At 38.2% G+C, this 16,861-nt stretch overlaps 1 protein-coding gene across 1 annotated transcript; it reads left to right on the top strand.

The window, feature by feature from the left end:
- The first annotated feature begins 693 nt into the window (after positions 1 to 693).
- LOC134675741 (neural/ectodermal development factor IMP-L2-like) lies at positions 694 to 16,591 on the top strand. The gene is made up of 6 exons (XM_063534050.1): positions 694 to 751; positions 9,467 to 9,623; positions 11,570 to 11,733; positions 12,660 to 12,825; positions 13,896 to 14,083; positions 16,445 to 16,591. Exons 2-6 carry the CDS (start codon positions 9,509 to 9,511, stop codon positions 16,589 to 16,591), a joined length of 780 nt encoding a protein of 259 aa, XP_063390120.1. The 5' UTR covers positions 694 to 751; positions 9,467 to 9,508.
- The last annotated feature ends 270 nt before the right edge of the window (positions 16,592 to 16,861 follow it).

The following is a 16,861-nucleotide window of genomic DNA, read 5'->3' as shown; positions in this document are numbered from 1 at the left end:
TTTTTTTAGTTTTTTTTTTATATTGCGTAATAATGATGCAATAAACTATAATGGTGACTCATTCGATTCTGTAATATCTATTATAAAATAGTTAAGCTTCTATTAGACATCATAATAAATGAATTAATTATAATATTCATCACTAGTTCCAATACGTTTTTAATACAAAGTATCAAGAACATTAAAATTATGTGGGCATTATTTTAGCCAGGGTTTATTTTATCAAAATATATTACTTAATGATTGATTGAAGAATTGTTCTTATGTTTTTTCGTACCAGCTTAATGTAAAAATATAAACTATAATTTTAAATGTTAATTTAATAATAACAAATAAAAGTGTTATAATTAAAATAATCATACAGTGAGAAAAAGATTTATTCAATAACAAAACTTACAAAATATTATTAAAATTAAGTATAAACTGAATAAATTAATACTAATAAACGAATTAACATACTAAAATAATTATACAGTTATTTTAGTATATTAATTAGCTTTTTTGGTAACAAATTTTCTAAAAGACAAAAACTACAAAGGCATCTCATAACAAAAAAAACGGATTTACTAACATTACGTCAAGTACACCCCATAGAAGCTCGTAATATTAATCTCGCGAAAAACCACCCCGTGTGGCTCGCGCCCGCCCGGTATATAAGGGTGGCAAGTATCAAAAAGCACGTATTCTCGACCAAACTAGGAGACAAGTCACATCTAGTGTCACACGTGTTTTACTGGAATACCTGAACGAGGTATGTATATGTGTAAACTATTTATTAAATAGAAATTATGGTGTTTACACGTTGATAAAAATAATGCGAAAATATAAAATCAAGTGTCCTTTATTTAATTAATCTTATTTATTTTTTTGGAAATGTTAAAATAATTTATTAAAGTAAGACATAAACAGGAATATAAAACTAAAACTATTTATTATAATTACAAACAAGATATATACAGTGGTATTACTATATGAAATTAATAACTAGCTAAAATCTAAAATAGGCTTATTTTATATTTTAATTTTTATTGCATATAAAATGTCTCTATTTTGCCAGTAATTTTCTACCAGTCAACCATAGGTCAAAACAGAAATGCGTCAAGGTGGGTGCAGTGAGGAATACACAAAAATAATATTTTGAGCGAAGTAAAATTCTTATATAAATCAATACCTTATATGAATTTCCTTTTTTTGGATTTGTAAAAAAATCGTAATCTTTTAGAAGCAGAATTTGATAAGAATGGTTAATAAAATTATCGTTTTCTTTTTTCATGTCGAAATATGTTTTACAGATATATTTTTTACATCTTATGCGTGTATCTTATTCAAAGTATCAAATCTAATTAAATTGTAAGTTCCATCTAAATTACTCCTCAATTACTTAGTACAAAGTTTATACATACATAATTATCACATGTGAAGTCACAAATATTGACAGTTAAGGACCTCCCTCCAACTTAACTTAACTTAAAGTACCTTACTTGACATATTGGCGATAGTTACTATTTAATTTATATACTTAGCCTAGTAAAAACATAATACAAATGTTTACTTTTGAAAAAAGTTTACTCGTTTATTTAGACTGAAAAATAATATTTTATGATAGATACTGAAAGTAGCCATTGAGATAAATATTAAATTAATTAAGGTTAAATAATACACCCAAAATTCAAAAAATGTCAAATGTAAAAAATCGTTTTCGGATACCAACATAGATTTTATTTCATCAATTTTCGTTATTTAAAATATTTTATAAGCTCAGCTCATGGGACCGATTTTTAATTTCGACCTCTCGATTTCGTGTATTTCTTTCAATAATATCTCTACTACTTGTAATTTAAATTCTACTAATAGAATTGAAATCGAGTGGTCAATACCACTAGATTCTAAATTTCGATCGCTCGTATTTCAAAAGTTAGCTTTTCTCCGTTTTCCACCGATTTTCGAGTGACGAAATCGAGTGATCGAAATTCAAAAATCGGCCCCCAGCACTACTTTTCATGATATCAATAGGGTTTGTTAACCTCCTGAGACCCACGGTACAATTTTTTTGCACAGATTCTACAAGCTATTTTGAACTGTTGTTGAATAACAAAGAGTACCAAATTCAACAACAAAACAACTGCTTCTGGGTCTCAGGAGGTTAATAATATTTTATTTTTATTTTATTTTTATTTTATTTTATTTAACGTATTCTTAAATTAACATATCCAGTTACAAGGAGTGACATAGGGCCCGATTCGGATTTTGAAATAGACATCTATTAGATATCTTTTAGACATCACCAAGATACGATAACGATATGTTTAAGATCTAACCTGTCAAATTTGACATTTGCGCGATTCTGGAGATACTCTTGAACGATTTCCACAGGATATGACTTAGAGATCCAATTCACATCTAATAGATATCTTACTCTATCTAACGTAAAAGTGACATTGGTTGCCCGAATTGCGCTGCAAAAGAGAATTAGTTGATATCTAAACTATAACGTATCTAGAATAGATCTAGTACGTGTCGTCTCTTGTGAATATCTTGAAGTTCGAATACGGCAGATAATATTACAAAATAGTAAGTGTTATGTAATCTATATATCTATTATCATTCCTTCCTCTGTGTCATTACATGGTATTATGTCAATTTAATTCTAGCACCCAACAACACACAATTTGAATGAAATTGAAATTCAATTGACAATAGCGCTCTAGCATTTTGTATTCTTGAATTTATCTTAGAGGTATAGGCCAGCAAACGAATGTAGTATATATAGAGGTATTAAGAAGTTGTAAATTAAATAGGTAGAGTTAGACCACAAAAAGTCTGCAGCTATTTTGATAGCCCACGCTGTGCAAGTGTCATTTTAAAAGTCAATCTTCTATGAAATTATGACGTACAAATTTAAATAACACTTGATAGCCCAGTATCAAAATCGCTGCAGACTTTTCTTGGTCTAACTCTAACCTACTTGCATCACAAATATAAAGGACCCCTGGCCTAAAGTATGGAAAATGTGGTTTCAGTTAAATATCTTGAGATTTTGATATGTTATAGATTTCAGAGTACTGAACAAAAGTCTCTAGGGCTGCTATCACTGTTTCCGGGTCCCTTTAAGAGTTTCACTGATTTCGTACTAGATTATTTATTTATTTATTTATTTATTAGTCAAATAAGTAACACAGCATTACAGTAAAACCAAGGCACTGTGAAACTACAAAAAAAATACAATACAAAGAAACTACAAATAAAAACAAATAAAGACAAATTAAACATTCGATTTGGGCGACGACGACGTAACAGCGTGGCTCCGTTGCGTTGCGTTGCGTGGTAGATAACAAATTATTACATTATTATACTTATTATACAGTGTGGAAAGATAAGTCGGGCCCTGGAGGGAAACTACCTTAAATCCTTAAGCTGGCTCATTTTACTTAAAGGAGACATTCCTTTATTTTTATAAAGAAACAAAACTGCATTCAAAGAATTTTTCTTTTTTTCTTCAATTTGGCTTGTCTAAAAAAATCTCGAGTACTAAATATTAGATTTTATGGATATTTTGTACGACAGACGAGTGTAAGACCTAATGTTTATTGGAGAAATGTTATCATTAACATTAACTGTATCGACTAGTAGAATAAAATTGCAAGTTTTTATTTTTTTGAATTTTTAGTCGAGTCCCGGGCGAGGCAAGCGAGTTTTAGAAAATCTTTGAATGTAGTTTTGTTTCTTTTTAAAAATAACGGAATGTCTCCTTTAAGTGAAATGAGCCAGCTTAAGAATCTAAGGTAGTTTCCCTCCAGGGCCCGACTTATCTTTCCACACATATTATATGAAAGTTATTATATAAACGAATTCCATACAATTTTTTAAATGCTTCGTAGATGTGGTTGATACGTAGGTATATCATATTGGGTTAAAATATTTTCGATCATGTAAATGGGGACTATTAGGTACGTTTTATATGGCAATGCGGTTTCGTGCCGGTCTTCACTTTCCTCTCATACACACTTTACATTATTATTTTATTCTTCAGTTAGGCTTATTCGAATTAAAGAACCATATCTGGGAGACCAAGTTTTGCTCGGAAAACGTATAAAAAACTCAAAAATGCGCGTTTTCCCAGAGATAAGACCTAGCTCGATCGATTTATCGCCCCGGAAAACCCTCACAGTAAATATCATCGAAATCGTTAGAGCCGTTCCCGAGATCTACAAAATATCGTTCAAAGGTATTAGATTAGTTAGATAGATACATAGATAGTTTATCCTTCCTTCAATTTCTTTAATACATTTTTGTGACCCTGTCAGGTAACTACGCTGCAATTGCCACTCATTCGATCGCAGAGCAGTAGAAACTCAACCTTAAAGAGAAGTAATAAACTCCAATTTGCTTTGGCGATAAAGAGATGGTTACACTAATCTAACCGAAAACGAGTTGTATAACATGATGCACATCACGTAGGCAAGAGTGCATTAGGATAACCTTCGAAAATGGGCCCGATTTGGATTTTGAAATAGACAACTATTAGAATAGATATCTTTTAGACATCACCAAGATACGATAACGATATGTTTAAGATCTAACCTGTCAAATTTGACATTTGTGCGATTCTGGAGATACTCTTGAACGATTTCCACAGGATATGACTTAGAGATCCAATTCACATCTAATAGATATCTTACTCTATCTAACGTAAAAGTGATATTGGTTGCCCGAATTGCGCTGCAAAAGAGAACTACTTAGTTGATATCTAAACTATAACGTATCTAGAATGGATCTAGTACGTGTCGTCTCTTGTGAATAATATATCTTGAAGTTCGAATACGGCAGTTACTCGTAAGGGTCGTTCCATTCTCTTCTCTCATTCCAAGGGTTCCGTACATTAACCAATTTTTAACAATATATTTTTTGAGAATTTAAAATATATATTTTTGTAATTTTAAAAGAAATAGTTTAGAAGTTATTTAAGAAAATAGCCAAAAAAATCCATTCCATCCCCCTTTAAAAAATCCGTAGGGATCGGATATAAAACTTAGTAATTAAGTCCGACTTACGCTTGACTGGACTTTTCTAACCACTCACATGCTTTTGGTAACTCTAGCTACCAGCTGTCACCCTTATTTTATTATAATAATAGAGGTCACTGAAAAATATCAAGCAAGTGAGTGGTAGGTTTTCCTGTCATCTATAGGTAAAGAACTATTTTGTGTATTTTGCTCAAAATTTTAGACACAGTAGTTTCGGAGATAAAGGGGGGGAATGGCTATTTTCTTAAATAACTTCGAACCTATGTATTTTTAAAATTATAAAAAAAGCATGACCATCTTTAGGTCACTAATTTACATATATGTACCTACCCAATTTCAACTTAATTGCTCCGGTAGTTTCGGAGAAAATGGGCTGTGACAGACGGACAGACAAACAGACGCACGAGTGATCCTATAAGGGTTCCGTTTTTCCTTTTGAGGCACGGAACCCTAAAAAGGACAATTTGTTGAATTTGACAACTTGATTCCATCGACTAAGACTTGAAAAATCTGGTTACATTGGGTATCGATCACGTTCATCGTCATGTATGGTATACGACATGAGTCATACAAATCATACAATGCATGTTCTAAATCAATTGGGGTAGGATGTATATCGGTTACTTGATACAGTTACACCGTAAAAAGTCTGCAGCGATTTTGATAGCCCACGCAGTGCTAGTGTCATTTTAAACGTCAAACTTCTATGAAATTATGACGTATAAATAACACTTACACTGCGTGGGCTATCGAATCCGCTGCAGACTTTTATTGGTGCGACTTTACGACCTTTTTTGACCAATATAACTAGTGGCTAGTTATGTCACGCAGGGCCGTCTTAAACTATATGCTGGGGCCCATGGGCACATAAGAATTTGGGGCCCTTTTCGAAAGTAAAGAAAGCTAATTACTTAGAATTATTATGGGTAATCAAATATACCGTTACTGTCTGTCCTTCAGGGCCCCCTAAGGATGGGGGCCCTGGCACGTGTGCCCTTATGGTGAAGACGGTAGGTAACTTAATAAACGAGATCAACTAAACTGTTGCAGATACTTTTGAACGCGTCTGTCTAGATATATCTTCTTCTTCTTCTTTCCCTGTTTCCTTTATTTGGGGTCGGGCCTCCTCACTCTTCTGCGCCAAGCTACTCTGTTTTGGGTTGTCTCTTTTGACATCTGGGATCGTTTGAGGTCTTTTTCTACGTTTGACCACCAGGTCACCGGGCGGCGGCCTGGGCGTCTGTCTAGATATATCTTTTTGGAAAAGTCGAGGGTGACAGATACTTTGCCGCTTTCTTATATGCTTCTTGAACTGATCCTGACTGTACACCTCAGCAACTTAATCCTAGGAACAGGAGCAGGAAGTAGTTTTTACTACTTACATATGATCTTTCGACCCAGAGTGAAAATGGGCATATTGTAATAAATATGTTCATACTATGGGCATGCTAGTCATACTATCACTTGATGTCAACTGCTTCATTGTCACTTCGTTATTTACTTACTTACTCCGTTGACTCAGCGACCCAAAATGAGACTTGACCTCCGACACAATACAGCGCCACTTTTCTCGGTCCTGTGCGACCTCTCGCCAATTGCTGACTCGAAGTTCGCGCAGGTCCGCCTCCACCATGTCGCACCAGCGAAATCTGGGGCGTCCGATAGGCGATAGGCTTCGTTATTTATTGTACTAATTATTAGGTACCTATATTTTTATCTTAGTAACTCAACTTTATCTGGTAGCTGCGCGCAACTACGCTCCCTACAGGTGTTCAAGGAAGACCAGCGTCAGGTACTAGGTACTCCAGTAGTACCCGGCATTATGCTGAGTGTTCACGTTTTTCAGTGTAGTTACAGTACAAGTTAGATTAGAAGTATTTTTTCATCACACTTGCTCGGAAAAGATTCATTTACACGTAGGGCTTGCGGGCGGGAAATTGAAATTTTCGCCCTAGGGCGGAAAAAATCTTTTCCGAGCAAGTGTGATGAAAAACACTTATTTACACGTAGGGCTTGCGGGCGGGAAATTGAAATTTTCGCCCTAGGGCGGAAAAGTGTTTTATACAGAAGTTTGTTTTTATTAATTCTCCTTTTTCCTTACAAGTGTGATGAAAAACATTGTGTGTGCCACGGGCGGTAAAGAAATTCCGAACTCGTGAACATTTTAAGCCCTCGCTTCGCGTCGGGCTTAAAATTGAAACTCGTTCGTAATTTCTTATTTCCCGCCCTTAATACACAATGTACTATTTTTCTCTTTCTTTCTGTGTATGTATTACTCTACTTATACTGAAATAAATGGTATTCTATTATATTCTATCAAAATGTACAAAATCAAGCTTAATGCCCAATACCTAGTAGACAATAGTGTTTTTAAACGTCAAACTTATATGAAATTATGACGTAAAATTACACTTGCACTGCGTGGGCTATCAAAATCGCTGCAGACTTTTCTTGGTTTAACTCTACCAATTTATCAAGACAAACTTAAGTTATACGGTAAGGTGGGGTAAAGCTATTACCCGTGGTATGACTATCACGTGTATGAAATCCTCATAGGTAATAATTTTGGTCGCAAAAGTAAGCAAAGGTAAGCGAAAAGTTGTGAAATTCATGTTAAAATGTCAGCTAATATACATTCGCACGGATATTATGTCCACGTTTCATAAACATTAAAATACAAAATTGTGAAATGTGAAACTGTAGGTCACGATTTAGCTTTGTGTCAGCTTTGTGCCATTTAGGTAGATTTTCTTGAGAATAGGTGGATTGGTATCAATCGATCAGGTTTGTTGTTAGGATCAAATGTCTGTATGGGATCCATTGTCTTTAAGCAATACAAAAGTCACAAATGGTGGTCAAAGTCTGGCACCCGCACATTACTCACGAAAGGCTTCAAGGGGCCCACTGAAGTGATTAACAGTCCGCCCGACGGTATTGGCCTGTCAGTTGTTCGGAACTGTCATAATTTTGTTCTAACTGACAGGCCGATACCGTCGGGCGGACTGTTAAGGTGACAGTCCATTTCCAACGACAGCTGCACTACTGTTCATTTTACTATGGAAATTGACAATGACAGCGACGCGTTAAGTACCGGTAGTGCAGCTGCGGTTAGAAATCGAATGTTACCATTAATCAGTGGGCCCCTTTGGAAATACATCGTGACGTCACCATGTAACGTTAGTTGCGCGCGTGATGCGAACTCATCAACCAATCGAGTTGTAGCGGTGTCACACCGCTATACAAACCCTATTCTCAAGGGGCCCACTGATTAACCGTCCGTCGGACGGTATCGGCCTATCAGTTAGAACAAAATTTTGACAATTCCGAACAACTCACAGGCCAATACCGTCCGGCGGACTGTTAATCAGTGGGCCCCTAATTTTGTGAGTAATGTGCGGGTGCCAGACTGTTAATCAGTGTGAATAAAGGTATTCACAACATTGGTAACCGCAAATAGTTGCGTACATAGGTACTGGATGGAGTTTGACAATCTTTATTACTCATTCGTCTCTTCACTCGTAAGTCGGTACCTTATTGATATTCGATGCGCTGATAATAATATTTTTTACTACGTTATACGGAATCGAACATGCATTAATTCATTGAGTGCGATTTGACATACATTTTGCGATACTATAATATACATTATTTTCTTCCTAATCAGAATTAATAATTGTCTATGTCTACTGTACTGCATTGCGTGGCCTATCAAAATCGTTGCAGACTTTTTTTGGTCTGACCTTAAAAACTATCCTTTATGCATCCTCAAAATATCTCTATTCTTATACAAATTTCATCTAAATTGGTTCAGCGGCTTAAGCGTGAAGAGGTAACACGCCATTATTAACGATGCTCCGATATAAATACAATACAATAAGGTCCCTTTTCACAGATAATGCCCCATATTTATGACCCATTCGAGTTTTCGCTTTTCTTTCTCTACAAAATACAACATTTAATAAACATTTAAATTAAAGAATCGAGAATTTTGGTTCGGGGCTCTAATATTTATTTGTTTATTTATTTTATTTAGATATTTAATTCAGGCAACAAGGCCCATATTACAAATACCTTACAGACTAACATACATATGTATTTTATAAACGTAAAACTAAACACTATTTAGTCGGTTGCTCTTGTGTCGGATTCGGCAGTTTGCCCCGGAACCTCCGAAACACGACACCTTTCGGCCAGAAGTCGGCGCACTCGATGGTCGCGTTATTTTTGGAAGCTCATGCCCTTTATTGAACATTAAATTACTGTAAGTAAGTAAGTAGACATTTTATTGTACGAAAAGAATGGAATATTGGTTACGTCACATAACTAAACCATAAATGTGTAATACAGAGGCGAACTTATCCCTAAGAGCGATCTCTATTGTATGTACTTACAAAATCAGTATATAGTTTTTATAGTTCATAAAACTCATTATTTCGTTCCAGATTCTCAATTCATATACTCAACGCCACCTAGCGTCGGATAGAATGTTCAACTTAGTGTCGCTACTCGTCGCTGCGGCGCTAGTGTCGCTGCAATGTGGGCTCGAAGCGAACGCGCAGCTCGACAACAAACAGATGGACAACAATATAAAGGCTTTTGGTAAGTGTTTTAAATATAATAACTTATAAATTATACGGCACGATTCGGGAAACGAATTAGACATCCACTAGATATGAAATAGTAACGATATGTGACGTTCCACGACAAAAGGTACCTTATGGCCGCAATAATATTGGAGCGGCTTTAATAATAGCGTTTAAGCGCCTTCCGTCATAGGGTACCTTTTTTCTTAGAACGTCACATCTCGTTACTATTTCATATCTAGTGAATGTCTAATCCATTTCCCGAATCGCGCCGATAATATATAATGGGGCTCCCATACAACATACGTTTATACTATAAGTTATAATATAAACGTCGTTTGTTGTATGGGAGCCCCATTTAAATATTTATTTTATTCTTGTTTATTAGGCACACAGTTAAAAATATATTACATAATCTAAACATAAAGCTAATTAAAAACTAAACTTAAATATAAATATAAGCAAAATAATAAAGACAAAAAAAAATTAAACTAACTAACTAAAACTACCTAAAAAGTTAAAAACCTACAAATAAAAATTGGCCATGTTATTCTGTTTTTAGTAAGTATTTGTTCTAATAGCGGCAACAGAAATGCATCATCTGTGAAAATTTCAACTGTCTAGCTATCACGGTTCATGAGATACAGCCTGGTGACAGACAGATAGACATAGCAGTCCTAGTAATAGGGTCCCATTTTTACCCTTTGGGTACGGAACCCAATATAAAATTAAATATAGCAAAAAATGAGCACATATCGTCCTGAATATATATATATACTCTACGGACCACTTCATTTTGACTTGCAAAAACCCGAGACTTGAAATCTACTTTTAAATTCAAATATTATACAAGACATGCCGTGTCCATTCCTTCTTTATTCTTTGATTCTGAAATTCAGATGAACTGAATATAAATTCTGTGATTCAGTAATAGCCAGAACGACGAATTTGACCTGAAATTTAATTGGAAACTGAAATATACTGTTACTTTTGAGGTTTTCGCTAAATGATTTTCGTCATTAGACGGATGACAATCGGCGCGATTCGTGAAATGAATTAGAGATTCACTAGATATGAAATAGTAAAGATATGTGACCTTCCACGGCCTTATGGCGGCTGGCGCTTATGCTATTATTAACGCGGCTTCAATATTCAGCCGGGGCAATGGTACTTTTTGTCGTGGTACGTCACATATCTTTACTATTTCATATCTATTGTTTCTAACTCGTTTCCCGAATCGCGCCGAGTGTGTGAATAAAATAAAATTAAAAATGCTATTTTGGGTTGGACTTTTAGTTCGGTTACATTAGCAGCAAAATAATTGTTGTAGGTAAGATTGTTTAACCTATTCAGCTACAAGTCAAATACGCAGACGGCATTTTCAAAGTACCTACTTGAGGTGTATTGAGTACTAGAGATGAGACTTGCATTGATACAGTGTGGGGATGTTACAATACATAATATTCCAGATCGTGTGCAGCATGCAAGCGTCCAAATTCATGTTTTCATTTGATTTTAAAAAGCCGGGGCCGATTTATGAATTTCGTGCGTTCGATTTCGTCACTCGAAAATTGGCGGAAAACAGCGAAATGCTAATTTTTGAAATACGAGCGATAGAAATTGGGAATTGATTGGTATTGACTACTCGTTTTCAATTCTATTAGTAGAATTTAAATGCCGGGTACTGGAGATATTATTGAACGAAATACACGAAATCAAGCTGACGAAATTCAATAATCGGCCCCCAGCAGCTGTTAGTCTATTGCCGGTAAAATCCGTCGCACGCATCCGAACTAGTTAGCATAACTCATACTATCTTTACCAACCCGCTCCGTGCAACCGCGCCACCTAGCGGAAGCCCTTAGATAACTAATAGAGTCGCTAAAAACATATGCGAAACCATTTCAAAACTTCCAAACATTTAATAAACAATAATAGTGTACCTATTGCTTATGTTTTCAGTGGCTCCACTAACGAAAAGGCGCTCCCGTAACTTCGTATCTATACAACAGGCGCCTCCGGAGACCGCCCGCCTGGCCGGTGCTCCTATAGAACTACGATGTGAGGTGATGGGTGTACCGTCGCCGACCGTACAGTGGTTGAAAAACGGAGAGCCTGTTGCTGACGTGAGTAGAAATTTAGAACTATAATCGGCAGCCTATAATTTCTATCAGGCGATTCATCTGCTAGTATGCCTCCTAAATAAAAAAAATAATACAGGGAGCCGATTTTTGAATTTCGATCGCTCGATTTCGTCACTAGTCGTACTTTTTGTCGTGGTACGTCACATATCTTTACTATTTCATATCTATTGTTTCTAACTCGTTTCCCGAATCGCGCCGAGTGTCTGAATAAAATTAAAAATGCTATTTTGGGTTGGACTTTTAGTTCGGTTACATTAGCAGCAAAATAATTGTTGTAGGTAAGATTGTTTATCCTATTCAGCTACAAGTCAAATAATCAAGACGGCATTTTCAAAGTACCTACTTGAGGTGTATTGAGTACTAGAGATGAGACTTGCATTGATACAGTGTGGGGATGTTACAATACATAATATTCCAGATCGTGTGCAGCATGCAAGCGTCCAAATTCATGTTTTCATTTGATTTTAAAAAGCCGTACAGGGGGCCGATTTTTGAATTTCGTGCGTTCGATTTCGTCACTCGAAAATTGGCGGAAAACGGCGAAATGCTAATTTTTGAAATACGAGCGATCGAAATTTGTAATCTAGTGGTATTGGCCACTCGATTTCAATTCTATTAGTAGAATTTAAACGCCTAATAGTGGAGATATCATTTAACGAAATACACGAAATGGAGTGGTCGAATTTCAAAAATCGGCCCCCAGATCGTATGTATGTATGTATAAACTCTTTATTGTACAAAACACAAATTTATGGCACAGGATAGGCAGTACAAAGGCGAACTTATCCCTTTAAGGGATTTCTTCCAGTTAACCTCGTCGATCGTCGTATGTCTTCTAGGTTCAGATTTTCCAATACCGACCGATCTAAATGGGCCACCCTGTATATTAAACAGCAACTTATTTGCAGTACATGGAAGAAACCAACGAGATCCAAGCAGTCTACCCATCAAGCATGGCCTGGCTTATGTCCACACTGGTCGTGTCAGAGGCAGTCAGTGGCGACGTGTTCACGTGTGTGGCCACCACTGGGCTCGCTACTGAGACTGCTTCTACCACTGTGTTTGCTGAGCCAGGTAAGTTATCATTAGATGGACGAAAGCGAGATCTAAGTTTACCCATGTTGGCTCATGTCCACACTGGTAATGTCAGAGGCGGTCAGTGGCGACGTGTTCACGTGTGTGGCCACCACTGGGCTCGCTACTGAGACTGCTTCTACCACTGAGTTTGCTGAGCCAGGTAAGTTGTCAGATATATGGACGAAAGCGACATCTAAGTTTACCCATGTTGGCTCATGTCCACACTGGCCGTGTCAGAGGCAGTTAGCGACGTGTTCACGTGTGTGGCCACCACTGGCCTTGCTACTGAGACTGCTTCTACCACTGTGTTTGCTGAGCCAGATATGTTATCAGATATATGGACAAAAAGCGAGATCCAAGTTTGCCCATGTTGGCTCATGTCTACACTGGTCGTGTCAGAAGCGGTCAGTGGCGACGTGTTCACGTGTGTGGCAACCACTGGGCTCGCTACTGAGACTGCTTCCACCACTGTGTTTGCTGAGCCAGGTATGTTATCAGATATATGGACGAAAGCGAGATCTAAGTTTACCCATGTTGGCTCATGTCTACACTGGTCGTGTCAGAGGCGGTCAGTGGCGACGTGTTCACGTGTGTGGCCACCACTGGGCTTGCAACTGAGACTGCTTCTACCACTGTGTTTGCTGAGCCAGGTATGTTATCAGAAGATTACATTAAAGAAGTAAAATTGCCGCGTTTTTTCTACTGACATGGCTTGCCAGATTATGGGTTTCATAGCTATTAAAGTGAAGAAGATCTAGGGGCAGACCCAGAACAAGATGGAAGGACGTAGTGCCAAAGGACATGAGTGAGTGATTGCAAGTCCGGTGAGACAGGGCGATGTGGAGAAGGTAAAGCAGGAAAGCTGACCCCGCCACCATGAGGGATAGTCAGACCAAAAAAAGTCTGCAGAGCAGGTGTTATTTTAAATGTCAAACTTCTATGAAATTATGACGTATAAATGACACTTGCACTGCTATCAAATCTGCTGCAGACTTTTTTTGGTCCGACTTTAGATAGCTTGGAAGAGAGAGAGATAGGTATCAATGTGAAACTTCTTTTTTTTCCAGGTGACGACGCAAATCTCCTCCTCCCCCTCTTCCCCGCAGCGCCAGTCATCTCCTCCTACTACGTGCAGCTCTTCCAGGACATAGGGAGCGACGTGGTGCTCCCCTGCCGTGTGTACAGCCCCACCGAGCCGCAGGTGTACTGGCAGGACCAGCACCATAACGTCATCTATGATAACCCTAGGATGAGGGTAAGAACCTCCCCTGTTCCTTCTACTTCCAGGATATAGGGAGCGACGTGGTGCCCTGCCGTGTGTACAGCCCCACCGAGCCTCAGGTGTACTGGCAGGACCAGCACCATAACGTCATCTATGACAACCCTAGGATGAGGGTAAGAACCTCCCCTGTTCCTTCTACTTCCAGGATATAGAGAGCGACGTGGTGCCCTGCCGTGTGTACAGCCCCACCGAGCCTCAGGTGTACTGGCAGGACCAGCACCATAACGTCATCTATGACAACCCTAGGATGAGGGTAAGAACCTCCCCTGTTCCTTCTATTTCCAGGATATAGAGAGCGACGTGGTGCCCTGCCGTGTGTACAGCCCCACTGAGCCGCAGGTGTACTAGGACCAGCATCATAATATCATCTATGACAACCCTAGGCTGAGGGTAAGAACCTCCCCTGTTCCTTCTACTTCCAGGATATAGGGAGCGACGTGGTGCTCCCCTGCCGTGTGTACAGCCCCACCGAGCCGCAGGTGTACTAGGACCAGCATCATAATATCATCTATGACAACCCTAGGGTAAGATTTAGGTCATATTTGTAGAGTTAGACCAAGAAAAGTCTGCAGCGATTCTGATAGCCCACGCAGTGCAAGTCTTAATTTAAACGTTAATCTTCTATGAAATTATGACGTAATTATGAAAAATGAAAAAATATTTATTCAGCAAAAAGTAATTACAAAGTTGATAAACATTGGTAACCGCACTAGGCACGCCTGTATCGCGGTGACCAATAACATATAATGTTATAACTAAAGTATGTTTCAGTCGGTTGACAGATTTAATCGGTTAAATAACACTTGCACTGCGCGGGCTATCAAAATCGCTGCAGGCTTTTCTTGGTCTATAGACCAACCGCCTGCGTGGTACGGGGGCGACGGGGAAGGACGACTAAGGATGGCGGGAAACGTGCGGGCGGCAGGCGTACGGCGCCCGCACCTTCCCCGCCACCCTTACTCGTCCTTCCCCGTCGCCCCCGTACCGCGCAGGCTAGGACTCATTTAAGCGGTCGGTCTATAACTCTAAAGCCCCCTCCAGACTATGTGCGTGAATCGCGGTGCGACGTCGCGGAGCGAACATATCGCGAAGTTGACGGATGACTCCACACTCGCACACTTCACGGCGATTTCGCAGTTTGGTTTGCGGCAATGTGGCGGAAAAGCATCAGCTGATCGAGTTTAACTGTTAGTTATCTATGGCATCATACGTGATTTAGCTGTTTTTCCATTTTGTTTTATTGTAAAACCGTAAAATATAGCTGCTTAATATAATATAATCATAATAGAATTAGTATTTATCTTGCCACAGAGGAGCCAAAATATCGTGAAATGTGGAGTCTTGCAAGTTCGCGTTTCGCGTCTCCTTTGACGCAGGCCGAAATACCGACAAAAAACAGAGAACAAGGCGCGAAAGCGTGAACATTCTGCGAAATCGACGCCACACTTGCGTTCGCGGCTTCGCCCGCGATTCACGCGCATAGTCTGGAGGGGCCTTAATACTTTATACAATCATAATTGTAAATTGTCATAATCATAAACTGAGGCTAGAATCGAAGCAGCGTCCTCTGCAAACCCCACAGATGCCTAAACCAGGCCTAAAACAAAGTCACGGCAAATATGGAATAATTATGAATCATATACGATTATTTACATTATTTTGCTTTCATAAGTAGTTACTAATTTTTGAAAAGCGTTTTTCAATTAAAAGACACGTCAAGATCGAGTAGTCTTTTTCTAATGCTAAAAAAAACGAACTATAGTATAGTATTATATAGTATAGTATATAGTAGTAGTTGGCGGCAACATGCAGTGCGCGACCCATATGGCCTATGATCTCCTATGATCGCACACTGTGGAGACGTGGCATACATGGTCGCGATCCTCAGCAATGAGGGACCGAGGAAGAAGAAGTATAGTATTAGCAAAGAGAATAGATAGTATAGAGGGCTATTGCCAAAGTAAATTTTGTAGTCACGGTACATTTACTGCCATCTATCGACACACGATTAAAACTTAAAATAAAATTGAAAATGTATAAATTAATCAAAATATGTTTACGGTTCCATACTGACCCATGTTCTTTCACTTATATGTGTTAAAATTGTTAAATATCAAACGGTGTCGTCAACGCCATCTAGCCGAGAATAGGCCAAAGGTGTGTGCGCCATCTATTCGAGAATGACTTTTTCTTGATTTCCGAGGCACGTGTTTTTCTTAGACTTTATTTATCTTATACGGAGTTATATATATCTCTGGTATTAGGAATTAGTAGAGAAGTAGGGACTCTAGGCTTAAGGATTGATATAAATTTTATGATACATTGGTTCTACAGGTGCTGCGCTCTGGTGATCTGTACATTAAGGACATCCACTGGACCGACATGGGAGAGTACACGTGCACAGCCAAGAACCTTTACGGGAAAACCACCGTTTCCAGCTTCCTCTACCCCGCTAGGCCGAAACATGTAAGAAAATATTAAATTTATAGTTTGCCGACCCCTGGCATAGACGCCAGCGCTAAAGCGGCGAGTAGCTGAACTGAGTTAGTGCCGCTGTATGATGTTAGATGGCGTTGATAGACTCATTGGAAAGAGCTTTTAGTTCAGATGTTGAGGTATTTCCTTGCTTTTAATTTACTAAATTACGGAGCATTCTGTTACTGTGGATCAACTTGTACATGTAAAAATCATATTTAGTACCTATACCAAATAGGCACTTTTCTTCTAGAAAATACAAGATAGCCTACTTTG

This window comes from Cydia fagiglandana, chromosome 23, assembly GCF_963556715.1.
Source record: "Cydia fagiglandana chromosome 23, ilCydFagi1.1, whole genome shotgun sequence".
NCBI lineage: Eukaryota > Metazoa > Arthropoda > Insecta > Lepidoptera > Tortricidae > Cydia > Cydia fagiglandana.
This window is presented reverse-complemented; position numbering and strand designations above follow the sequence as displayed.

Coding starts and splice junctions, on each gene's coding strand:
- LOC134675741 (XM_063534050.1), top strand. CDS start 9,509: ATGTTCAACTTAGTGTCGCTACTCGTCGCTGCGGCGCTAGTGTCGCTG. Junction 12,826..13,895: donor CACTGTGTTTGCTGAGCCAG/GTAAGTTATCAT, acceptor TTTTTTTTCCAG/GTGACGACGCAAATCTCCTC. Junction 14,084..16,444: donor ATGATAACCCTAGGATGAGG/GTAAGAACCTCC, acceptor TTGGTTCTACAG/GTGCTGCGCTCTGGTGATCT.